We start from the raw sequence: 27,324 nt of genomic DNA, 5'->3' as shown, positions 1-27,324 counted from the left end.
TGCTGAGGGTCTGGCATCGAACACTGCAACACAGCAAACTCTTAGGTGCCAAAAATTTGTTAAGGATGTGAATGAAGGAAAGTTGAAGAATTGCAGGAGGACCCTACATTGTGGGCAACTGGGGATTAATAATATTAACTTCAATGTTAAGGAAGAGGGCAGTATTTAAGGTTAAGATCTCTGCAAAGTGAGCTTATTTTGTTTGTCACTTCAATAAGAAGAAATGGTTTACTAGCTGTACTCATTTTGCTCAGGTGACCAATATGGGTGGCTTCAAAAATTGACACATGCTGCAGCCATTACTACCCCGTAACTTGTATGCTGTTTAGATTTTTTTTCTCTCCTTACAAGAGTTACTAATGTTTTGCTTATGGCTCTCCAAAAACATTGATATTAACAATAGATTAAGTGAAAGCCTTTTTATTACAGTAAAGCCACATTCTAGGTCAAGTGTGGCTGGCTAACTCAAGGTTGCTCCTAGCTGAATCTAGCTGAAAGTAACTGTTGCAGAAATTGTAGAGCATTAATGGGAACAGAGAGCTTGCAATAAAGTAATTATTCGTTCAGGTTTTGAATGAAGAACCTAAAAATATACTGACACCTTTTAAAATGATGCTTTCCCTAAAAAAAAAAACACCAGTTTTTGTTGTTGTTGTTTGGTTGGTTTATGTTGTTGGGGTTATTTTTGTGGGGTTTTGTTTGTTTTTTTTTGTTTGTTTGTTTTTTGATTTATGAGGACAGGTATATCATTAGAAAGCTGACAATACATTTCACATAAATCTATTGAGTAAATAAATATACTGACAACACAAGCTAGTGCATCCCACTAAATGAACAATGTTATAAAATAGAGTATGAACTATTATGTCGTTCCCTAGTTTTGGGGTATATTTAGCCACTTCACAGATACATTACAGATAAGACAAAAAGAAATAACTGTTACAGCTGAAACTCCAGTTACAGCTTTTTGCTCAGTACTGAGAATCCAACCAAGTTCCCATTCAGACCAGTAAAAACAGCCTTAACTGTAGTGCTCTTGAGACACCAGGCTTTTACTTCCTACAGTCTGTATCATCGATTGACAATCCTGTGAGCATGGCAAGAGTATAAACAAAATTTATTTCAGCCTTAAATATTAAATAACCTGATGTGATATATTTAGAAATAAGACTACCAAACAGCATTTGTTTATTTTAATGTATTATATATATGAAATATATATAAATACGCCTAACAGGCACAGTCCAAAAAGAAATATTAGACTACAGCACAGGTGTAGATATTAAGATTTTTAACTTTGATAATTATTACTAATAGGACCTGCAACAGAAGCCATGAAATAGGAATTCTCCAGCTAACCAAGTAGTAATAGCAACCAGCATACATGACTGCAGCTCACGAAAGGACAGCACAGAACAGCATATAGTACTCGAGAGAGACATGGAAGTTCATTTTACAGCTCATTCAAAAAAGTCATTTAAATCACCTTTGTGACCTTACAGGCTTGCATTGTTTTTTTCAACTGTTATTATTACTTCAGTAGTAAGTTTGTAATTTATTAAGGGATACACCCTTCTGACCCTGCATGAAGAAAATCTGCTGTTAAGGCAGGAATGTAACTGCCTAGATTTGTTTACTATGAACAACACCACACTGTACCATATTTTTTATGATTATGGAAAACCTACAGCAATACATCTTAATTCAGATTTAAATCACTGAGGATCAATTCCAATTCTAGTTTCAGTTTAGATCTTAAAGGAAAGGAACTTACCAGCAAGAGCGTACATTGTCTCATTTTTGTAACTCATGGTGGTTTAGAAAGCTAGCAAGGCTGTTCTAATATTAAAAGCAACAATGAAGGGAAGTGGTTAGTCAACTAACTGGTTCTGTTATTCCCTCCCACTTCTTATAGCAGTACCTAACTATGTGGGCTCATAATTCAGCTTACCATCCCAGTTCCTTCTTTTATTTGTTAAAAAAAAAGTCATACCAGTTTTGTAGGATTAGTGCTGTGTTTCAAACCAGATGTAAAGATGTTTAATACTCAGAGCCACAATAAAACACTAGATACAATATCCAAGCTTACTTGGGGAAAAAAAAGTAGAAAAAATCTTATGTACTTTTTTCTCATTGCTGCTTTGAAATGAAGCTAATAAAACACAGACCATTCTGCATTAGTGGGGATGGAAGAATAAATTAGCTGTATGTATCATTAGTCAAGTTACCCAACAGAATTGATCCAGCTGACTTTGGAGTCTATGGACAGCAATTTTTAATGTAAATTACAAGCCAGAATGTATTACACAAGACAGAGTGCCATGGCACATTAAGGGAAAAACAAAACAAAACAAAAAACCACGCAGCTCTTGGCACTGTTCCCAAACTCAAAATTAAACGAGAGGGTTCAGATTCAGTTCTGCAAACCTCTTCCTTAGCCAGGCAGGTCAGTGTTCTGCAATAAGACTGACTCTCCCTCAACCTGCAGTTAGCACCACTGCATTTACCTTGGGCTCAGTTGCCAGAAGGCATCCAGTGCTCTACATGAGTTCCTGCTGACTCCCACAGCTCTCCTCCCCTTTGGGAATCACTTGCCGATTACTCTGATAGCACATCACTGACTGAATTGTACTAGTTAAATCTCAGGTTAGAAAGCACAGACCCACCAACTTCTCAAAAGCAATGCTTCCCCAGAGGAGAAGAGGGTGAGATCCTCCCAGTCTTGTGTTTCAACCACTGCACAGGTGTTTATACACCTGTACATGAAAATCAGATGCTATCTAACAAAATAGTGGTATTTTATAATCACTTCTTACAGGTAAAAGTGACCAAGGGTAACGAGAGACAGAAAACACCTAAAAAGGACACCAGTACTTTTGAATTAATAAGATGATTTTTGTCTTAAAGCTCCATCTTATATGTATTTTCATGCCTGCACTGTACGCTTCTTCATTCCAGGTAACAATCTGGTTCTTTGGAGTTTACTTCAAATTCCAATTTCATTGCTGAGCCGTGATTTTTTCTAAAATACAAAGCTTAACACCACATGCAAAAGGAGCTCTGAAAGAATTAACACAACCTCTGTGTCCTGAGCTCCTTTAAACACTGTGAAAGAATTTCTACTTTTAGCAACAGTATTTGAAAAAAAACAAGACATCTTCCTTTGTTTTTGTGCATTACAATAATGTAAAACAGCTAAACACAAGCTGGTTAAAGCTAAGCCACAGAAATAGCCCTAGTTTATTTTTATGTTTTGTGGTCTAGTGTTTTACTCAATGCCTTTCTTCAGCATTTCTAAAGCACATCAAAGATTCAGTGCCGAAACAATCCAGTTTTTCAGGGTTTTGAGTACTTGAGATAAATCACAAGCTAGATCAATGCTCCACCTTTCTCCCCACCACACAACATACCAAAAACCAACACTTGAGCGAAGCCACAAGGGCTGCACCCTCTGTGCCCCCCTCCCCCGGCATCGAAGGCACTACCCCAGCCAGCAGCTCACAGAAGCTCTCTGGCTTTTCTAGAGAGAACCACCTCACAAACACCCAGCACAGGCTCCGTCATACTTCCCCTGCCTCTCACATTTCCCCTCTCCCACCCATAGCTAGGGATTGCTCAGCTAGCACACTGGAGAAGCTGCATTTCAAAATGCAAAAACTTTCAGCGTGCCCAACAGAAGTGTGTTCTGCACACATCGTTAACTCTCTTTCACGGCAGGACACTCATCATGGCGTTTTGGTTTCATCTTGCCGGCAACAGCATTTAGCTGGGTATTGCCAAGCACCATTTCCTGTAGCTTGACAGTGCAAACGATCTTACAATATCTAAGAAATTAACAGAGCTGTTTACTTACTAACCAACCTCTGCAGAACCATTTTCCCTCTCCTGAGAGGACAAAGAAGCAGGGTCCGGAGAGATTGAGACTCTCCACAACCTGGAGAAAATGCAACTTGTAGAGGTTATGGGACAGCACTTTGCTCCGGAGGAGTAAGAATGTGGACCAGGTGATGCTACCTGTTCCTGACACAGTTTCCTGGTATAGTAAGCAAGTATTTCACATTCATAACTGCTAGGGGTCTCCCCTTCTCCCTGTTAAAAGACTGTCCCAGAGTTTCACCTTGATGGTAAAAACCATGTATGGCATGTATTTATTCCAACATGGATTCACTCACAGCTGGGCTGTTACCATTGTTAACACTAAAGATGTCCTTTGGCGTAAGCACAGCTTCTCTCTCCCTTCTAATGGCTGCACTGATGCAAAGAAATCTGAGCCTGATAGATTCAGAGCAGTTTTGAGGGCTTTCCACCACATTCATTCAGGGAAATTGAGGGTGGGTTGCTGCGTCTTTAGCCACATGCCAAGAAAACGTCTTCTCTTAAGGCTTTTTAAATATTCCTTTTCACTTCTGAAATAATTACTACCCTGGCTCATCCAAAATCAAAGTTATTTACATATTTTTAGCATCTACTGCAATATCCATGTGTCGTACACGTTCTGCAAAATGATCATTAACACGCGATCAATTTTCTCCTTTACTCCCTCAGATATACATCTTTTTTGCCTGTCCATTGAGGAGGAGAATTAATCTCTCTTCACTTTACAGGATTTCTGTCAAGATGCTTCTTTAAAATATACAAATACGTATATTTGAATTTCTTAAGTTACTGAATGCAAGTAACTCCTAATACAGGAGATTTTCACATCAACATTTAAAAGTACACTAAATACGAATGACACATTATTTATGTTATTCCAATTGATAATTATTTTTTCCTTTTATCTCCTCTACCCAGGATGCATTGCCTTATTTTCCAAGTGTTTGTCATGCCTATTGCACAGACACTTGTCTTCAAGTCAAATACTCTACCAGTGGTGCTTCATTTACCTCAAAGGCTTAAAACAACAACAAAAATAAAATAAAATAAATAAATAAACCACACATTGTGGAAGGTGACAGCTGCACAACATGATATATAAAATATAGTTTAAAAAAAAAAAGGAACATTACTGAGTGGTGGACAGCTATGCTAACAGCACAGCCCCAAGGATTCTATACTTGGATTTTCTACTACTGGTTAACTCATGGTACAATGCTGCTACTAACATAATATGAAAAGGGGTTATTGACTTCAAATAGTGCCAGATCATCTAGGCATCTTTACGTTTTTCCCTGGATTTCTACTTGTACATGATCCAGAAATTTTAATTGTAATGAGTGATAAAGTAGTCTGTAGTAAAATCTAGAACAGAATTCAGATTACCCAGAGGATAAAACCCCTAGCTGGAGCATAGATGTACTCCTTTACTGACTTCAATCAAACTGTGCTCATTCAGCCTTATCAATGAGGGAAAGGGAAGATGACTGCATATAGGTCTTTCATCTGCTCCATAGTCAGTGTAATATTTGGTAACTTTCAGAATATTAATACACCTCATTTAAATCAAAATAGTGGAGTAGAATAGAACAGTCCCATTGGAAGGGACCTTCAGAGATCATCTAGTCCAACTGCCTGACCACTTCAGGGCTAACCGCAAGTTAAAGCACGTTATTGAAGTCATTGTCCAAATGCCTCTTAAACACTGACAGGCATGGGACATCAACCACCTCTCTAGGAAGCCTGTTCCACTGTTTGGCCACCCTCACGGTAAAGTTTTTTTTCCTAAACTGTCCATTACTTCTGAATTTACATTTCTTCCATCTAAGCTTTTGCATAAAGCCCCCCCTTATCTCCCATGGCAGGCAGCTTGGACTAGAGGTTTAAAGGTCCCTTCCAATCCAAACCATTCTGTGATTCAGTGATGATTGCACACCTACCTTATCATCACTACCTACACACTTTTAAGAGATGCTTTCAAACAAGTCTATTCAAACAGTCAACATTCCTGTAAACACAAAAGGGCAACTGTGCTTTATGTATGCTAACTATACCCCAAAATGACAAAACTACCTTAAAATTGCCCCCCAAAAGTTGCTATCAGATTCTCTCTGTAGTTACTAAATCAACAAATTGTCTTTCAAATCTCCATAAAAAGCTTTCAGCACTTTTCCTGAAGATACACAAATCTGGGGTCTTTGGAACTCATAAGAGAAGCAAAGCTGGCAATCCTATTAGTATGCCCTGCACACAACTCCTCTCTGTATCTGCTTCTGCCTTTCTACAGATTATGAGAATCACAGCACAAGATAAAGCAGTTGCTTAAACCACAAGAACAGAGCTAAATTACTAATGCTATGTATGGATTGCATCACGTGAAGTGGATACTCTCTTCTCTAGAAAAATCAATAGAAAAATCCTTTCGCTATCTGCTGAAATATCAGTATTCACTTGCAAACTAGCTTATTGAGTAAGCTTTAAAATAGATAGAAATTATTCTACTGGAGGTAGCACAGTAGCATACAGCTTTCTTCATTAGTTGCAATATATATAGCTAATATATATGCCACATGGTAAACATGCCATACATCTAGGGCACATTACACATTTTGGTGTAGTTAACTATGGTGTCTACTACTACATCCATTCCACTTCTAAACGTGCAAACACTGCTGTGCTTGCTCACATTTCTACTACATTAACACCACCGCAACACAAAAAATAGCTATTTTTTTCATTTTGAAAAACACAAAAAATAGGAAAAGTTGTTTTACATATTAAATATCTATTTGTCTTCCAGTGTAACTGTTAACTATGTAAATATCAAGCCATTTCCTAAAAAATCATCCTTGCTCTCTTAAGAGATCATTACAGTTCTTCTTCCCATTTAAATTAAAAACAAATAAAGATATCTAAACTGTTCCAATCCCCATTTAGACCAACTGTTATACATTGCTGAAATTCCTTGAGGAAGTGCAACTTTTACAAATTTGGACAGCTTGTTTCATTTCCCTAAGCTGTTTCTTTATAATATGTTTGCCGAAAGGGTGGGGAGAAAAGAGAGTAGGAAAAAAAAAAGCAGATTCTACAAAAAGGTGTCCATGGGGACAAAACAGAAACGTTATCATTTTTAAAAGTGACCTTTTACTACTAAACAAAGTTACAGTCAATTCAACAGACTGGAAAAGGGTCCTAATTCAGTTTCACAATGTCACTGTTGCACATCACAATGTGTGTGATGTGTGCTATGAGGTAGCCCTCAGACAGTCACAGAACTTTGTATTCTAGGAAAGTTCTGGGGGGTAAAAAAAACAAACAAACAAACAACAACAAAAAAAAACCACTAGTCTTCCTATTCCCAAGGTTCAGGCAGCACTGCATGCAGTAGCTCTTCTTGAAGCTGAGAAATCCTTCAGAGAAAACCTCCAGAATTACTGATGTTACAGCTGAATCAACCCCAGCTGTACTTTTCAGGACTACCTTGAGGCTTCTCTAACATCCAAATGGCTTTCTCCTACAAGGAGACTAAATAAGCACTAGATTAGATGAAAACCTTCTTTGTTCTGTTTCACGTTACTCAAGTAGAAAATTTAGTTTAGAAAAATAACAGTGTATTTTTGGAGTGTAGAAGACAAACCTAACTTGTGTCTTGATCATGTCAGGATGGGCCCCTCAAGCTGTTCCAGGATGGAGTTGCTCCAAGATGGTTGATTGCTGCCCCCTCAATGAGTGATAGTCACAAACAAGTGTCTCTCTACCTTCTTATGTTGTTTATGTTCCACTGCCAGAAGAAGAGACATATTTTGTAGGTATTTGTTCTTATATCACACATTCTTACTACGTGATAAGACTCCAAGGATGCCAGAACTTCTAAATCTATTTTAGAACAAGTTAATTTTCTGAGATATTGTGTTCTCTTATGATCCAACTCCCCGTTACCTTTGATAATACAATCAGGGCCATTCTCCACAGTAGGTCTTAAAAAGAATAATAAGAGATGACCAAAAAAACATATGTCAAGCTATCACAAAGAATTACGTGTTTGAGGGAAAACTTTTGAAGGGAGATAACTACTCGTTTTAAAACATACCATTTTCAGAAATTGAGGTTCTTACCTATCAAAACACATAGAATTAAGCACATTATGCACAAGGCCAAATCACTGATAACAAAAGCATAACGGTTTTCTATTTAATATGCAGTGATGTTTCATTTGGCAAACACTTATGCAATGCAAAATCATCAGTTTTACATCTGTGCAGAGTTATTTGAGTGTGAAATGGTAATACCACCCTTTGTAACATTTCTATTAACAACTCTGATCTACTAGACACTTGCACGCACTCAACTTCGTAATACATTCTAGACGCTTCCTTTATTCTCAGTGTGAAAGAAGACAAATCAAGCATTAAAGGCTGTTTATGATCCCATAGCTAAAAATGACCATCACAGGATGCTAAGAGTGAAACAACTTTAAGCAAGATTAGATCAGACAGGATGAGATCTTTTGCCCTCTTCTTCTGCACATTTCAGAGTATGCAGCAAATCTGGAAATAAGCCAAAATACTAGAATGTACAAGTTAAATGGGATATAATTTCTCACTTGAGACTACACCATTTAAGCTGTGTCAAAAATATTCAAATTGGCTTCTGGGACCTTTTAAAAGTTTCCTTTAATTTCTAGATGACAAACTGAAAATATGAAAAATGGCATAAAACATGTTGCAGAGCTGGTATACAACATAGCTGCAGCAGTACTTCAAAAAACTGAAAGTGATTTTTTGTATTCACCTTTAGTTGCTGTTAAGGTTTCAATTTTTGGTATACTTAGTCCAGATACACCACTCCAGTGCTTTTAAGAACCTAAAAATAGGTCCTCAAAATGTGAGTCACAAAACCAAGAAAAATAAAATAAAATAAAAATCCCTGGTCAGTTTGGAGAGCATTGACCTGGTACATCTGGAAAATCGACATTCACAGGAGGAAAAAGCGGTGCTGAGGATAACAGACTCCAAGTCTGTTATTTCAGTGTGGGTGGGGAGGGAGATAAAGGACAAGTGTTGCTGCACAGATTCTACAACTACTCTTCCCCACGTTTTTAACATATGGCATGGATGCACAAAGCTCCAAATGAGGAGCATTTTGGATGGAGCTTTTCTTAAATCACAAGAATAAACAAGTAAAATAGAGTACTAGCAATATCTCTATAGAGGAAACACCATGAAAAACACTTTGCTCCCCCCCCTTAACAAAGAAAAGGATTTTCCACCTTCTCTCCAAATGGTCAGAGAGCATACTCCTATGGCTCATTTTAGCCAAGTGTTCAATAGGACAACTCCATAACTGTCCAGATTTCTCAGCTGGCTGGGGCAGATAGTGATATTTTTGTGTTCTCCTGCCTTTTTGCCAATAATTTGCTTATTTTTAAGTTCCCAGACTGCATCTGAACTCTGTATTAGGCTGAGGTCCAGACATCTATCAGCTATTCCTCTGCACACTGATTTTCACAGGAAATAAAACTGAGTATGCAGCCCAGCCAGGAACTGTAGCACGTACCAAAAGCACCTACCAAACAGATCCTGGATATAAAGAAAAATCACTAAGTTTTTATTCATTTACCTACTTATTTTACTTGATCTTTTACAATTTGAAGACAACTCCAGCAACCAAACAGACACTTCTGCATTAGAAGTGTTAACAGCATAAAGACCACCTTACCTCCCATGCTTCTCTTTTTTGGCTCTACTTTAGCTGCAGAGATCACTACGGGCTCCTAGGAAACTGGCCTCTCTTTTTCAGGGAATTGTAAATGCAAGAGCTAAAGTTACTATATTTACTCGTCTCTCATACTTTCAGCATTACAGAGAAAACATCTGAAAAAACAGAAGAGGAAAATCCCTTACAGATTCTTTTCCTCTTCTTTTCTCCCAGTTTCTCTGTAATTTTCTGTGTCCCTGTTGGAATTTTCCTTTACTCCTTGTTTCTCCTCAGCAACACAGGTAGTTTATACAGACACTAATCAGATCAGGCTGATTACAAAGAGAGAGAGAGGATAAGTTTGAAAACAAATTTTAAACTATTCAGAGATGATATGCCTAATGCCAGCTGAATTCTTTAACCTCTCCTTGGCTTTTTCTCCTAAATCCTGTACTGCTCTCCTTTGTATTTCTTCCTCTTCTGAAAGAGAAGTACTGCACGAATCCATCTTGTTTATGGATAGCAAATGACAGCAAGTTCAAGTTGGCATGTAAAATTTTTGAAGCGTAAGTGGATCAGAAAAGAAGAAAAAAATTTAGTGACAAATCAAACGAGAACTGATTTTTGATTTGCAGAGACTTTCATAAGGTCTAATACTTTCAAACTTACCTCCTGCAAAGTAAAATTTTAACAATAAAGATTATATTGTACATAATCTCTCTCCAGCTTTCAAAAGAGCTTTACACTGACCACACAGAACTTGATGAACAGAGTGGCTCTATACAGATTTTATTTGGCAGTGCTTTAGGTTCTAGTTTTCCAAATCTAATTGCAACTTAATCTGATCTCTTGTCCTGCTCACCAGTAGGATTTTTTATGTATGCCCATCTCTAATCATTTAAGGAGAAACTAGGAAAAATAAAAAACATTCAAAAGGAGCAATTTTGACTGTCAACTTGCACTGTGTTCATTTTTTTTTTTTTTGTAGAGAAACTAATCTCTTCCATGAAATAAAGCGACTTCTATGAAGGAAAATTTTAATCCTCAGAGCAGTACCTCAAAGCTTTTTTTTTTCCCCTCGTCTTAAAAAAAAAATCAATTCTGCAATTATCTGCGGAAGCATGGAGAATTTTGCACTATATTTTACAAGCTGCAGTTGTTTTCCTGTGTCTAAGCACATATATATAAATGCCTTCTCAAGTAACCTGCGAGTCTGATCCAATGTTTTCTTCATTTTGGATTCTAACAGGAGATAGCTGCATTTGGCTGTCAGTGTCTTTAAACAGTAAGCAAATAGTATGGTTCTACAATGTACCTTTCCTGTAAGTAGAAAAAAAAACAAAGCGCATGCAATTATTGCTGTACGGTACGCTGTATATCGGTGTGCAGTCTAATATAAGAAGTGCCTATTATCTGTACTGCTACAGACTACAAAATGTGCACCTTTAAGGCAGTGCAGCAATTTATCAATGATGATGCTTCTTTAAATAACTATGATAGAAGAACGAGCATTAAACAACTTCTAATGGCTGTATCTACAGAAGACTGTGTGGCACTAAGCCACAGATCTTTCTCATCTGAAATTTATATTTAGATCCATAATTTCTTTTATCTGTATACCAATTTCTCATTGTTATAGAACATATGCTCTTCCTCAAAATAACTTGCTATTTTTGTACTATTACTCAGCCGCATACTTCCACAAAGCTGCAAGTGTTACTTCAGATAAACTTAGAGGCTTTTTGGCCAGTTTCCATGTTACTTTAATGACAGAAAAAGAGTACCTCATGAAGCATGCTCCTGTACCCCTCCACCAGACTTGAGTTTACTTTGAGTGAGGGCACCAAAACCAGCTTTTTAATCAGTCCCCAGTCAGATGTGGGGGGACAGGTGGGAGGAAAAAGGACAAAGTTTTACACATTTTCCCTCTGGTCGATGTCTGTCAAACAGGAACGGTATCATATCCTATCTCCTAGTAACCCTAATTACTTTTTCTGCTATTGTAAATGTTTCTGAATGGAAAACAGTAGTGTCCCAAATTGTAAGATTACCTCATTAAAGGGTGGATGAAAAAGAATGCTAAACATCCACAAGATCTAAAAAACATTCACAAATCTGGTAAGCATTTTTCTAAATCTTTGATCCCATCATACTCAGTGACAGCAAGTTAAACTTCTCATATCTGAGGCAAATTCAAAGACTGCATAATATCTGAACAGCAATTAGTGAGGCAATGGTAATTTGAAAGCCCTACTACTTACTTACTCTTTTTTCCTACAGGATTTGAAAAATAACTTGACAGTCTCCCTCTCCATTTTTAATCATCGCAATAATTTTGAATTTGTACAGATACAAAAAAAATAAGAATTTCACATGACACAACTAGCTAAAGTATAATACTGTTTTCCATTCTAGATGTGCACACATTGCTTACCAACTAAGTGCTTTCTTGTCTATTTAGAGAACATTGTGTGGAACTTAATCATATGAAGCAAAAAGTATCACTCGTTCAACCACACAGTTTGTACATGTTCTACCCAATACTAAAGTCTATAGAACAAGAAATTTATTATACAGACATGTAAATATCTTCTAATCTAAAGTGTGTGTATATATATATATATATATATGAGAAAACTAATTTTGACAAAGTAATTTATTTACTCCTGATCTTATAAGGTTCAGTCTAAAAAGGGCTCACTAAACTGAATAACTGGGCTATTAACCTTCCTCTGAAGCTCCTCTCTGAGCAAGCTTTGTCTGGATAGAGCTTCTACATGTTTTATTGACCTTCAAAAACCCAGGAATTTTTCATTTGTTTGGGGATATTCTGAGAGGACACACGTTACTTTTAAGAATTCCTCAAAGCTTCAGCAAAAGAGATTTTGGATGCAAGAACTCTGAAAATCGGTTGCAAATGATGTTGCTTCTTCACACATTGATTGCCTCAAATGCTAGTTGCACAACTCCAGTCCAGCAGAGCCCTTGTTCTTAGGGCAATTTCTGGACATCAAACATGAACAAATAATTTACAAAGCTTTGTGCACTTACCTTCCCTTAAGCGTGTCTTCACACCTTTTAATTTCAATGTTTTTAATCTATTTTCCCCCAGTCCTCAGAGCCAATAATCATTATCCAAGGAAAAGTTATTTACTTAACAACAATGGAACTATTCTTTCACAGATATATTTCTACTAGCATTGCCCTCTCAGTACCACCTACCCCGTACACTGCTCTCATAGGGTTTTCTGTATTCGCTTCATGACTCCTGCTAAGGAGTGGTCCACTCTATGCAACCCACCAGGGCATGAAACACTCCAACAGGGGACATTAGCTCTGCTCACCCAGTGTCACGGAGGGAGCCCCCAGCCACACACTGATCTGTGGTGGTTTCCACTCCTCTGTGTTCTCATCCATTGACGCCACTGTCAAGTAAACTTCTCTACTTACATAAACTAGCAAAACAAAAGCAAAACATGTAATTGCCATGCTGTTTTAGTCATCAGAAACACTCCCCCTTACCACGATAAACTCTACATTTATCCCCATAGTTTATCTGCCTGCGAATCAGGTTACTGCCTCACCTCACAACCCAGCTGGATCATTAGCATTTAATAATTGTCATTAACCCACCTGCAGCCACACAGACCCAGGTAATCTGCAGCATTCTTTGCTGCTCCATACCCCACTACTTCACACTGGAAGCTAGCATGTTCTGTTTCCACAAACTGAAAACTAAAGCCAACACTACATGAGGTATTTTTTCGGCTTTAGTACTGTTGGCTACCAGAATGGCTTTTCAATGTTAAATGCTAATGGATAGTTATGAAAAACAACTTCTTTAACAGCATAGAGTCTTTGCAGGGTATATTCCGGTCAACAACTCTTTTACTAAGCAAAAGGGAACTCCAACAAAAACACAACTAGCACCAAGACAGAAGACCATTGTCTACATACACCTGAAGCATCTCATAGTCCTACTGTGAATTACTAATATTATATATATATATAAAATTATATGTATAAACAATTTTAATATATAAGTATATATATGAACAGTGTAAAGGGCTAATATTCAGTTATTTTAACTATTCATTATTCAAAAGTAATAATGCTAGACATCTAAAAGAGCCTTCAAACTACTTGGTACTGTTTTCACAGTTTCTTCCATTAAGTAATGAAGAGATGGGCTTGTGTTCTAATTTTTTTCTTTTTAAACAGGAATGATCTATAAAAATCTTAGTTTAAAAACTGGGAAAACAACAAAGATAACAGGCAACAGCAACAATTGTTCGTTAGATGATGTATAAGACCAATATCTTATCTTTATCAATATTCATAAGCAGATGTCTAGGGAAAAGTAAGAATGGGATGTGTATGATACTCCCCTGGATGCTCTTCCAGACTCCAAATACCTTCTGCTTAAGGAACTTTCTGAGGCTAATATGATCACTGAATATTGAGTAACCATGCATTTCTCACCATGTACGTGTCCTGACTTCGCTTCAACACAGATAAATAATTTTAGCTCCAACAATATCCTCAGCAAGGCTTTCCACCACTGTTGCCTATGAAGAATAAATCTGTTTATTTTAAACCTGCCTCCTATCCATTTGATGAAGAGACAGAGAAAACTAACCCATATCAACCTTCTCCCATGCTATCTATGACTTTGACGGCTTATACCAAGTACTACTAAATTCCCTCTTTCCTTATACAGAAAGCTCTTCCATAACAGATCATTGTCTTTTCGTACTTAAATTCTTTCTACCAAATTCTTTTTGAGATGAAAGAAACAAAGCTGCACACTGTACCATGGCCTAGGAAAACCTTAAATTTATATACTGGTATAATAATGTATTCAGGTTTTTATTTTTTATTTCTTTCCTAATAATTCTAAGTACTTAACTCACTTTACTGAATACTACTCATTAGATATTTTCATGGGAATATTAAAATCTCAAGACCTTACTCCTTAGTGATTGCACTATTTTTGGAGCCCAACACATCATACACAATATTACAATAACTGTTCCTCATGTGCATTGATTCCCATCTACCCGTGCTGAATTTTATTTGCTACTTTACTGCTCAAATCCAAAATGTTTTTCTCCAACTCTTTACAACTGTCTCTCATCTTTAATTACTTCACATTACCAGCATAATTTCCTGCTTTAGAGCTCAGCCCCTTCTGGGGTTAATTATAAACTGCTGAACAGCAGAGGTCCCAGCTGATACCCCTCCAGAACACCCTTTGTAACCTTTATTTCTGCCCATATCCTACCTTTATCCACTTTCTCACCCTATCCACCTCAGTAGCAAAGAATTTTCCCTCATATACCAGTTCAGGTTGTGTTTCCTTAAAAACCTTTCCTTAAAAACGTCTCTCACAAAAACTCTTGAAAATCCAAAGAGACCATACTGCCCCAACCCCCCTCACCTACATGACTGTCGAACCCTTCAGAAGGATTTAAGCCTTTATTACAGTGAAGCTCTTTTTCTGCTGTTGTTGTTCCTATGTGCATCTTTTTTATTCCACTCTTCCTTAAAGTCCCTGCTGTCTCGTCCAGGACAGAGAAGACTTTTCTACTGAGTTTTGTAGCATCCATTTCTTCAGTGACCTGAAGATGGACTGGTCTTAGCAAACCATGCTGCTGTGCTTATTTGTGCTAACTGAAAACCTGAAATCTGCCATCTGAAATGTGTTTGGTCAGTACCAAGTTGAAAAGTACCTCACGAGCTAACTCATACCATGCATTTAAATTATCAGAAAGGACTTCTACATGTATATTTGAATCACTCCATGTTAAACGCCTGAAAATGCCAATGCGTCTCTTATATCTTAAAAAAAATTAATAATAAGTAAAAAACACCAAAAACATATTACACTGCTTCCATATATTTTAAAAGAACATATAATTTAAAAGTACTTCAGGAAATTAATATTGCTTATTAAGGAAACCATCTTTCTTACAGTTGTATATGCACAATAAAATAACAGAACTTCTCAACTGCAAACAGTTCAGTAGATACTGGAAAGATACTGATTTGAAATGCAAATAAGTATTAGGAGTTTAAATAACACACTTATTGGTAAAATGTGAATATTTTAAGTGAATATTTTTACATCACAAACTAGATACTGTTTTCCACTTACAAGAAAGCTATTGTTTTCTAAATTCATACTCAGCCTGCTGCTGAATAATCCTGATCACTGTTGTTAGCTTCTGCAATTCCTGCACTTTTTGTAATTATACCTTCTACCAACAAAGTATGATAGAGAGACAAAATCCACAATTTTGAGTTGTTATTAGGAATATTATCAAAGAATTCAATAAGTAGTTTTATCTCTTCGAGCACCCAGGAGCTGTGCTGAAGGCATGTATAAGAAGTATTTGCATTTCTTTTACCTTTCATTTGTTAACTTTTCCAGCAGATTAGAATACAAGTATACAGGAACTGGAAAATGGAAAACTCAAGACCTATGAAGCCATTTTCAACAAAGTTATTTTAATTTACTCACGACAGAAATGTAAATAAATCTTTTGAACACATACTGAGCACAGAAGATTGGGATGAGACAACTAAAATTATGACTTGGGGGTGGGGGTGAGAGAAGTATCAGTGTGGCAACTTAGGAAAGAGACATCCTAAGGATACAGGGATCAGATAAGCACTGACAAGGGTCAAACTGCCTTTAAGTCAAACAGTAGCATCAATAGTTTTCAAACTAATATTAGAAACTCCTGTAAAATGATATGACTCTTTCATCCAAAAGGCCAATATGCAAAAACATAGCATAGTTTTAAAAAATGTAAGAAAGATGAGAACTGCTAGTATGTGTTACTGTTACAAGGCTGAGATGGCCTTGGATCATCACAATTAATGAAATTACCTAGATACCCACCAAAATAAAAATACTGAAAAATTAACTCTTTAGTATATATAAGAAAAGACCAGGAAAGAGATAATATTCTGCTCTTCCATTTCTGTTACCATCATAAATCCTAAATCCTCAGAGATAAAGAAATAACATGCACTCATTTCTCCTGACATTCTATTATTTAAAAGATTCAACACTAAAAAAAAATACGGAGAAAATGTTTTTTACATAACTTAACATGTATATTTGAAGAACAGTCACAAAAAAAAAATAAATCTCAAAATTAGTTTAAAATAGAGCTAACCAAAAACAAACAAACAAACAAACAAAATATATTTAAACTGATGGGACAAGTTCCAATAGGAGAAGACTTCTGGACCCTCTTCTACCACATCTGCTAACAAAAGGAACAGTAACGTGGAACACCTACAATAGCCACAGCTTTCTAGGCGTGCATAGCATAAACAACTCAAGTAACTGTAAAGCTGACATTCTAGAAGAGGGTTCTTATGTGAATTCTTACATCTTATACGGATTTTCCAAATCAACTTTAATACAGATTATGAAATTGATCTGTATTTAGATATCAGGGTGGGAGAAAAACAAGAGGGTCCAACCCTGAAGCGGTTCACAAATGTCATGGTTCCAGCCTACCTCTCAAGGACACTCTTCCAAGGAAAGAGCAAATCACTCTAAAGAAACTGGAAAATTACGTTCAGTAAAATCACGTAGGGGATGACCGCGCAATTCAAACGAGGCCCTCTTTGGGTAACGGAAAAGAAGTAGCCAGATCTCAGATAGTCCCAATGAAACAAGCACCTCAGGCAAGCCCAAATATTCCCAGGGCTGTGCTAGGTCTATTAAGACAGTGAAGAATGCTTTTTTTCTGAGCACTTCAGTTTGACTTCCTCTCAACAAAACATGGAAAAAACTCAGCAGCTCTTAATTGTACTTACAGACTGTTCTGTAATTTATTCAGATTGTGAACTACAAATAACCAATTGAAGTGGCTTGAGCCAATTCTGTAGTCATAGTATGACACAGAGTAATTTTTCTGGTTTCAGTGTTATGTTACTGTGAATTTCCTGAGGCAGTAAGAACCAAACATGGGTGAGTAAATGGTTATGCTTATTGTAACACTGTAAGTTTAAAACAGGAAAAAAAAAAAAACATATACAATAGCAATTCTTTGAAATTTCATCTTAAATGAAGAAGACTTTCTGAGGAACATGAAAATGCATTAAAACAATCCAGATTTCCTTTTAAAGAAGAGTGGTTAGACCAGCTAAACTCTATTATGGATACTCTTTCAGGATTAAATTAATTCCATGTAGCTTAGTTCACATCCAAAATAAATTAAGATAAATTAAATTATGGAACTGTAATTTTGAATGCATGCTGAACAAGGTTTTAATACAATTTAACTATCCACTTCGATTTATAATTCCAGTTACTGTAGATTATTTTTTTTGAGTGTCCTTGTGTAAACAAGCCCAAAGATCTCAGAAACGGTATGCAGAAAAGCCTGGGTAGTTTTAAGAGCATACACTACAGTTATGTAAGACCCCTTATAAAAAGCATTAGCCTTTACAGCTTTCTCATTTTTTTCTGTTTTAAAAAGAGGCATTTGCATTTAAATTATTAGGTTTGGAATAAAGAATTTCTCCTTTCTGGTGGTGGTGTTAAAAGAAGGACAAAGCTGTATTTTTAGACTAACACTAAAAGTAATCTCAGAGGGAGATTTCCAGCTAAATCTGGAAACAATCATAATAACCATATAAATTTATTTTTATATAGGAAATTAATTTAGCATTTTCCAAAACAACATATTTTTTTTCCCTTAAAATCTGAAATGAAGTAACGCAGAAGTACACACAGTGAAATCTGTGGTCACTTTGCTATTTTCATTGTTTAACCACCTTCTTCTTATCTATATACAGGCATAAACCCATCCTAAACATAAGAAAGCAATACGTGAGATTTGGTTTCATGTACAAACTCAGGTTAAGTAAAATAGTCTAAAATTACCCATTGCTCACAGGAAATGCCAAGCCTATGTCGTTTATAATAATTCTCAGGCCGTGCACTGCAACTAGGAAGGAAGAAACGAATTCTGACCTAAAGATGGAGGTCAATGGACACGACCTGGCTGCCGAGGATGCAGCCCAGCCCTTGCAGCCTTCCCTTACTCTGCTGAGGCCACGTCTGAAAAACACTAAGGTGAGTGAGGCAGTGTCATGCTGAAAAAAGGAAGAAGCCTGAACAGGTAACTCAACACCTGAAGATATTCAGGATGGATTTCCTTACTGAGAAATAATTTCTTAAATTTGGAAATGAGCTCGTTTAATTCAATTAACAAGAAATCTTGCAAAACCACTAATAAACTAATATTTAAACTATTGGTGTAAGCTGATTGCTGTAACAACCTAGGGTGCATGCCGCTATGCTCAGGGATACAGAAAAACAAGAAAAACACAGCACAGAAAAACAAGCCCTGAACTGAAGACTAGTAAGAGAAAGCAACCTCTCCTACTGCACAGCTTCCTGCTGAAGGCCCCTCAGTCTACATCTTAGCATGGTCAGTGGTAGACCTGGATTTAAACAAAAAACTAAACACATTTCAAACAACTGAGAATCAGTTCAACCAAAAGTTATTTCCAGACTTTAATGAAATCCAGTTGTTTCAGAAAAAAAAAAAAAGTATGCTAAAAAGATGAGAATGAGTAAATTTTGCATTGCAATGCCTTTTATATGTGGCATTTGAGAAGAAGGTTAAATGAGTTAACTGAGTTTTTAAAAGTTAGAGTAAAATCAGCAGATCAGAAGTCAATGATTTGCTCTAAATTGGGTCAAAGGTTTCCTCTTTTGCTCCTCCCACCGCTAAAAGCAACTCCTACAGAACAGTTTACTGCAACATAAGTCTACTGGGACAGCATGCTTCTTTGCTTGTACCCAGTCAGATCTGCTAAACAGCATAGTCAGTGGAAAGCTAATTCTATGCCTAACCTTAACCTTTCCATCAGATAAGTGGGAAAGGGAGTACTAGATATGCAATGCATTATTTCTCTCCGCTAACAGATTCTTAATAAAGGAAATGCTGAAACCTCAACCTAAGAGCTCAAGGGAACTCATTTCCCCTTCCTCTCTTGCTCTCCTGCTTAGGAGTGGGTCATATTTATCCTATGGTAAATAAGACTGGGAACCATTTCTAGGTCACTGACAAAACACTGAAGTGAGAAAGCCTGGAGCAATCAAATCATCACAGAGCTTTTCCTACAGCTGGGATGATCTAAATCCAGACATTCATCAGTTTAAGATTGCATGTCATGTATACAGCTACTTAAAAATTCATCTGCACAGCTTTATCACTTCTCCTGTCAAAAACTAGTAAATTCCTATAATTTGATTTCAACCTAAAACATCTTAGAACCTGACTGTAAGTGTTACTATTTTAAGATCCACTTATAAATTGAATTTGCAATCATGTTCAGGCAAGGACAGATTTGCAAGTTCTTAAATCGCTATTTGTTTCAGCCAATGATCAAACAGACCAAACAAGTGCAATTAAAAAAAATATGTAAATTAACCTATTTTCAAAGCATTTTTGAAAGTTATTTTCATACTGAAATGTTTCCAAAAAGCTTGTAACCTAAAATTCTGCCTGACATCAGCTAGAAAAAAAAAAATTACAGGCCACACAAAAAATGATTAATCTATTTACCACTGTCAAAAAAAAAAACAAAAAACTCATGACTCATGAGCATGACGGGTGCAAAAGAATTAAATGGCAAGAGTGCCACACTACCAATTTCAGATAGCTTTGCATTGTAGATACATTTAATTATAGATATTTGGGGGGTTATCTTGCCCAACCATCACTGAGCTAGTTCGAGTTGTTAGTGCTGCCTTCCGAGACAAGCTAGAATTTTTGTGTGGTTTCTCATAGAAGGCTTAAGTTTATGAAATGATGATGATTTGTATGGTAGACACTGAAGCTGAGGGATTCCAGGAGATCAGATGAAGCAGGGAAAGAGAAGTTCTTCTTGAATATAAAGAAAAATTTCTGGAGGAAAAAGCATTTCGTTCAGAAAATGTAAATATTTCAAAAAGCATTAAAAAACAAGCTAAAACATCAATAGAGCATCCAGATCTTAAGTAAATCCAGTTATCACGGAAAACAAAAAAAACTGATGTGAGAAGAATAGGTGGATATTTAATCATTAAATATGACTGCTTCAAGCTAGCTGTAGGTAATTTGTTTCAACTGCCTGAGAAATAGGCACCTTAATCAATCCTGGTTTTCAGAGGCCTTACGTATACCTCAACTCATTTCTGGATCTCTGCACTTTGGGATCTTCTGTCCTCATCTGCTAAAAAAACCTGATCACTACTTTCTAGCTTTGTACAGCCTGGCTTTTGTTACGACAATTCCCAGAAGAGGCTGCTTCTTGAAATGCATTCTATTTCCTTTGCCCAGGTTTTCATATAAACATAATGTAAGCCTAGTCTGATAAATCCTATGCTGAATAGCAAGTTATATGTAGGCTATGCTTCTTCCACATTGTGCTCCCCAGCTGCAGATTAATAGACCTTTTACACAGAGTTAGGATGCTACAGCAAGGCAAGATATTCACATTCAAGCCCCTCATGCAAAGCAGAATTCCCTCCCCTAGATTGTTCTATGTCAAATAAAGCAGTCTTGAGCTTTGGTTTCTCATTTCCTAGACAAGTAACTTGTCCCCCAGAGCAGGCCAGCAAACTGTGGAAACTGGCAAGCCTTGGAATAGGTTTTGATTTATTTATTTTTTTCCATCAGTTAAGCAAAAATGCTAAAATGAACCCTGCCTGAAATAACAGGGGCTGTTCCTTTGACGTACACTTGCCAGGTATCACTATGACACACTTACATTTTGCATAATACTTTACTCCTACAAACTTACACCACGCAAGTCCCACTGATCGTTAGGCCATTGATTTGATTTCAGCCATTCTCCCATTGGTTTCAGTGGGATTGTTCCCAGAGTAAAAGTGCTGTTGTGCAAAGATGCACAGTCATAATCTGGTCCCTACCAAATACAGCTGTGAGCAGCTATTGTGCATGCCTTTGAATTTAGTATTATGTAACCTTCCTTTGGCTTACCCATGTGGAGAAATATTAAAATAAATTAACATTTTGCTGGTTCTCTAATTGGAAGTGTCTGTTTGAAACAAATATGTTTATCAAACAGTTTGACTGGGAAAATACATTACTGTAGCTGTAGTTACCCAAATTACATGCTGTCTAAAGCAAAAAGGGCAAAAGCCATCTGGCTCATATAACTTACATTTTCTAGACAGCTTGCAGCTGGTTCTGATTAAGCAGCATCTCAGTACTCCCAGCGATCTATTTTTAACTCTGCTAGTTTATTTTTAGGGCTCACACATCCAAGGCACATGGTGTTTACATTAATAAATGAACAACCGCCTACAGTTAAGAAAAGCTTTGTGCAATTCTTGTGGCACAGTCACTGTGCGACATGGGTGGATGATTGAATAAAACATTATGTGCACTAATTAAAGAGACCTTGCTCACCTCTGGGCTCTTTGCAGGACTGCAGAAAGCATCTCTGGAGAGCCTGAATGGCAGGAAGGAGAAGAAGGTGCTAGACAACAGGCTGATTTAATACAGAAATAAGCTCCTAGCATGTCCTAGCAGTAGAGTACACGCATCCTGGTCCAAATGCTCCACAAAAAAAAACTTTTTTTCCAATTCAATTCTATAGATTACCTGGACAGCTCAACTCAGTACACCATGCAGTCACGTGCATCAGGTAGCATACTGTCCCTGCTATCTAAGAAAATTAATACTGGACAGGAAAACAATGCATAATTGTTCCTACTAAAGCCCTGAAACTGTCAGAACAGAGGATGTTGCAAGTCCAAGAAGCACTGGCAGACCTATCTGCAGATTTACGTATATAAACACACACACATACATACACACTTATACATACATACACAAATACATACACGGTTTCTACAGGATTTTTGACTGTAAAATACCAGGTCCTTCCTGTGCTGTCAAACCCTGCCTGTCACTAGGATATTAAATATACACACCAGAAAGGTTCAAGGTAGGACATGGGGAGTTTTGTTTTGTTTTGTTTTTAAATCTGTTCTTAACTCCATGGTATAACTACACTACAACATCATAGTGGGGGGGGGAAGGGGGGGGAAGATCACTATCTATGTAAAGAAATTAAACATAACTAAAACTAAAGCTAATCCACACTGTAATTTTTTAACACTGATTCTGTTTTGCATGCACTTGCAACCTATTTTATTGCCCAGAATACCGTGCATAGTACCTGCAGCCTCCTCCACCTCTGATCCCTAACTGCGGGAACATAAGCGGGCAGCTCAAGGTAGCAAAGGAAGCTCAGAGGGAGTGCTCCCAGAGGTGGGCTCTAGACAGAGTTATTCAGAAAGCACTCTCAGTCCAGAAAGTTTAAGGTTTCTGCTGTTTCTGGAAATACTTCCCAGAGGTATGAAAATAAAAAGATAAAGAAAGTAATCCAGGTATCCCTTTAGCAAGCAATTAAAGGAATTTGCTCTTCCAGCCTACATCCACTGAGCTACCTCAGCAATATAATGGACTTAGAAACTAATGCTAGCTAAATACCTTCGAATCCCATCAGTGGGAATGGTTTCAGCACCATAAAGTACTGACTAGCTGTAAAGTGCTAGCCAACTTTTAAATGAACCTCCATTTCAGCAGCACAGGCATGCTCAACACCAGAGAATTGTCCAAGTTCCCTCACAACACCCAGGACCGATGGCAAACGGAAGTGAGGCTATTTCCCAGGGAAGTTCTTTAAAAAAAACAACAACAACAAAAAACCTACTCTTTACTCACACTTTAGACACACCTATTCTCATGCATTCTCATGTTTCTGCGTGTTTTCTCTCTGTACCCTTTTTCTTATGACCTTGTCCCTGTTCTTTTAGCCAAATCCAGTGTTCACCTCTCCTCTATGACATCTTTTAGGGTTTCCACTCTTAACTTTTTTCCCCTTCCCCGTGATGCTTTCTTCTTTAACCCCTTTGTCAATGTCTTTCATCCTAATCCTTCTCTACATGCAAATTCTGATTTTGGTTCATTATTCAGTTGATTGGCTTGGGCTTTCTTACTATTGCTGAAAGAAGTGTACTGCTAACGTCCCTTGTATAGACAGATCTGTACCCCAAAGACAGCTACTGCAGCCACCTGTTAGTGTCTCCCTGCCAGAGAATGAATGATGCCTCTACAAGGCTATAGGTACTCGTAGTCAGTCCATTGAAATCGAAACACTATTGTTCATTTGTCATAGCTTCCTTGGATGCTAATGGATTAAGGAGTTCTGTCAGGAGTAAGCTTTCTTGCATTTTTGGTGAGGGGGAGCAAGTAGACCCCTCAAGTGCATCCAAGAACACTGTACAAAAGGCATATTCGAATGTACCAGTCTGAAAAGGTGATGAAGTCACAGAAATAACAGAGGAGAAAGGTGATGTAGTAATTTCATATAAGTACACTACGTTTTGAATTCCTCTCTCTGCTTCTAGGCTTTGTGAGAAAGCTGAATAGAAGAGACAAAGCACTCAGTGGCTATTTCAGGATTATCCTGTCTTCGTTTACACTTACTTTTGTGGAATATGTCCACAAAACCTTGTCTAGGGCAACAGCTGAATGTTTTGACACAAGAAAAGGAGATTTACCAGGACCTGAGACAGCTTTTGAGCAATACCAGAGTGCTGTCTGCACCCACAGCAACTACTGAAATCTGAGTTGGGGATATCTAAATGAGCTGTATCCACTTGACCTCACTAAAGATATACTTCAAGGCTTGAGGAACAACACAAGCACCCTAGGGGAAGCTGTGAAAAATATCTCATGTCTGTTTTCTTCATGTAGCTTGAAGTGTGTGTGTTGTGCACTGGCCTTTATTGCAGGGTATTGCCTCAAAATACTACTGTCTCAAAACACAGACTAGCTGCAATTTTTATTTATTTATTTATTTTATTTTAAAGCAGGGGTTCTGCTCAGCTTTTATTAAATAGCTTCTGCAGAAATACACTCCTGGCATCATTATTCAGATTCAGCTCCCTCTATTCTTAACAAGGAGACCCTGGTTAAACGAAAACAGCATGTGGGCCGTATGTTCTAGCAAGACAAAGGATTGCCAGTGCTGTTCCAGAGTCAGCGAGCTGTTTGTTGACACGGTTAACAGCTTTTTTTGCCCCTCTGATTAGGGAGTGATATGATTCACAGGACACTGAGAATAACTAACAGCTCTGCACTCACAGAAAACACCTTTTTCATCTACCATGCCCCAGCTCAGTAAACTTTCATGAATTTTCCACTCAGATCATTCTCCGTTACCAAGCGCAGAAATAAATACAGACAACATGAAATATCTATACACAGATGATACGGACATTCAGTTTTGAAAAGCCTTTAAATTCATTTCTGCAGAGAACAGATGTAGCCTTAAATAGCCGTACGTGAGGGAATCCAGATGTGAGCAGCTGCCACCTGCATCACTCATGCCACAGCAATGTCCTAATTATATAATTCTAATTCTAATTATCTTAATAAACTGGGGGGACTCACAGAATAAATAAGATGAAATGCAAAGGCAAGTAAAAAGGAATACATTTCGGGTAGAAGTAAAAATAAAAACCCATGAACAAAAATAAAATCCATCAAATAAATCCCAGAAAATAAACCAATAAATACAACAGCGGGTTATAGTAACCCTGATTCCCCCTTCTGCTGTAAAGTGCTCTAAAAGTTAAATGACTCAGCAGTGGAAACTATTCAAAGAACAGGCAACTCTCCAAAATACCAGTAAAAATGGAAGAAGGTACAGGAGATGCAAGGTAAATATTTCTGGTACTTTGGTATCACCACCTGGAAAAAGGTAACATGCTTTTAGGTGGTAAACGAATCTAAGAATCAAAGAGAGAAAACTGGAAAAGAGTACAAGACTTAGAAGTATGGTCTATGAGAAATGGTTAAAGAAACTGATTAGTACAATTTAGTAAAGAGGAAATTAAAATAAATACTACCAAACCTCATCTTAGGAAAAGAATACTGAATAAATGAGGAAGGAAAAGGAAGGCAGTGATCACTAGTTCTCACGTCTGCAGATCAACTAGCAGTTAATGAAAATTTGTAACAAAGGGCACTTTGGGTGGGAGCTGAGAAATACTAAAATGACTCAGTGCTTTGTTTTGCCAGAAACTGGCAATGTGTCGAGCCAAAAACTCATAACATCCTATATTCATTGACGGGAGTTTTGCCAAATCATGTCAGGTTGCCTTCCTTTCTGCCCAAACTCCCAGCCAGAGGCCGTCGCCTCCAGCACGACCAGCACGCACCACAGGCCTCACCGAAATCAGGCATTCCCCGGGGACTCCGGGTGGCTGCTGAGCTAAAGCATTCCTATCGGGCTCTGGCAGCCCCTCCAACACTCTCGCACACTCACACACACCCTCTGGCACACTCTCTCTCACGCACTCTCTCACACGCTCTCTCCCTCCCCCTCAATCTCTCACTCCCTCTCACACTCACATACTCACTCTCATTCTTACACTCACACTCCAACTCACACGCTCTCACTCATTCTCACACACGCTCACATTCATATTGCACTTACACTCCATTCCATTCACACTCACAACCACACTCCTCTGTCACCCACTTCACTCACGTTCCAGTCACACTCACACTCCACTCACACTCCACTCAGACTCCTCTCGTACTCCCACCCCTCTCATACTCACACGCACATACTCCACTCATATTCCAGTCACACTCTCACTTCACTCACCTTCATACTCCACTCCCAAACTCACGCCACTCACATTCACACTCGTACTTCTATTCCACTCACACTCGCACTCCACTCATACTCCCACCAGGCACTATTGAGGGATTACATGATTGCAAAATCCTCTCCTCCGAATTTAAGCAGCAGTCCAAAATAAGATTTTTGTGTGTGTTGATCTACTTCACATCACAATAAACTTTCAAAAAATTTCTCAGGGTTTACAAAGCTTGCATGTCTAAACTGCAATGTCAAATAGCTGTAACTAGTAAAATGTAAAGAATCTTATGTTTGTAAGTATAACTGCACATAGAAACAGGTCATAAAGGGAGACTCTGGAATCCATGCTACTGACAATTTTTAAGACAGGTGTTTACCCAGCATCCCCAGAGAGGATCAAGGGTTTTTAAAATATGCCTTGAGACAGGTTCAAACCACGAAGTCTATCGTTTCACCAGAACTTAGATCCAACACACAAAATGTACAGCACAAAACAGTCTTTCAATATTTTCAAAACACAAAAAAGTAAAGTTTTGTTCCTCAAAACTAAATCATAACTCATGGTCCCATTAGACCCTCAGTTTCTACATGCTACAAAACAGTATTTAATTTCTTGATTAAGATATTCCCTACACTATAACATTTCAGAGTTTCTAATGAAGTTTTGAAATTGTCACCAGCTTCAAAATTAAGATGGTACAAAATAGTCCTGCTTTTTATGAGCTACCAGATCTGCAAACTACCTGTTATAAGCGTTACAATTATCACTGCAGAAACACTTATTCTGCAGAAACACATCTGGGCTGCTAGAGACAAAATTAGGAGGTGGCGTGTGGGTGGGAAAAAATTTAAAGTTGGCAAACACCTTTTTAGGGTGCTCAACATAATCAACATCTATGCAGCTAATCTAATGAATGAAGAAACTAAAAGGAAGTTTGAAGGCTTAACATCTTGGGGCTTTATGTTATCTGTTGTGTCTTATTTAACTTTCTGTACAATACAAAATTTTATATTTTAGAA

The 27,324-nt window shown here is 37.5% G+C and overlaps 1 protein-coding gene across 4 annotated transcripts in view; it reads right to left on the bottom strand.

The window, feature by feature from the left end:
* Positions 1 to 27,324, bottom strand: part of HDAC9 (histone deacetylase 9) — a 480,254-nt gene that overhangs the window by 406,637 nt on the left and 46,293 nt on the right. The window contains exon 1 of one of the 4 annotated variants that reach the window (XM_013171797.3): positions 1,775 to 1,863. The exons of 2 other annotated variants lie outside the window; for them this stretch is intronic. In XM_013171797.3, coding sequence (XP_013027251.2) covers positions 1,775 to 1,811 — 37 coding nt within the window. In that variant the 5' untranslated portion in view covers positions 1,812 to 1,863. Of the gene's footprint in view, positions 1 to 1,774; positions 1,864 to 27,324 lie in introns of those variants that run through there. One more of the 4 variants, XM_048068355.2, reaches the window with a different exon arrangement.

The sequence above is a fragment of the Anser cygnoides genome, chromosome 2 (genome assembly GCF_040182565.1).
Source record: "Anser cygnoides isolate HZ-2024a breed goose chromosome 2, Taihu_goose_T2T_genome, whole genome shotgun sequence".
Classification (NCBI taxonomy): Eukaryota; Metazoa; Chordata; class Aves; order Anseriformes; family Anatidae; genus Anser; species Anser cygnoides.
The sequence above is the reverse complement of the archived record's forward strand: the minus strand, read 5'-3'. Positions and strand labels throughout refer to the sequence as shown.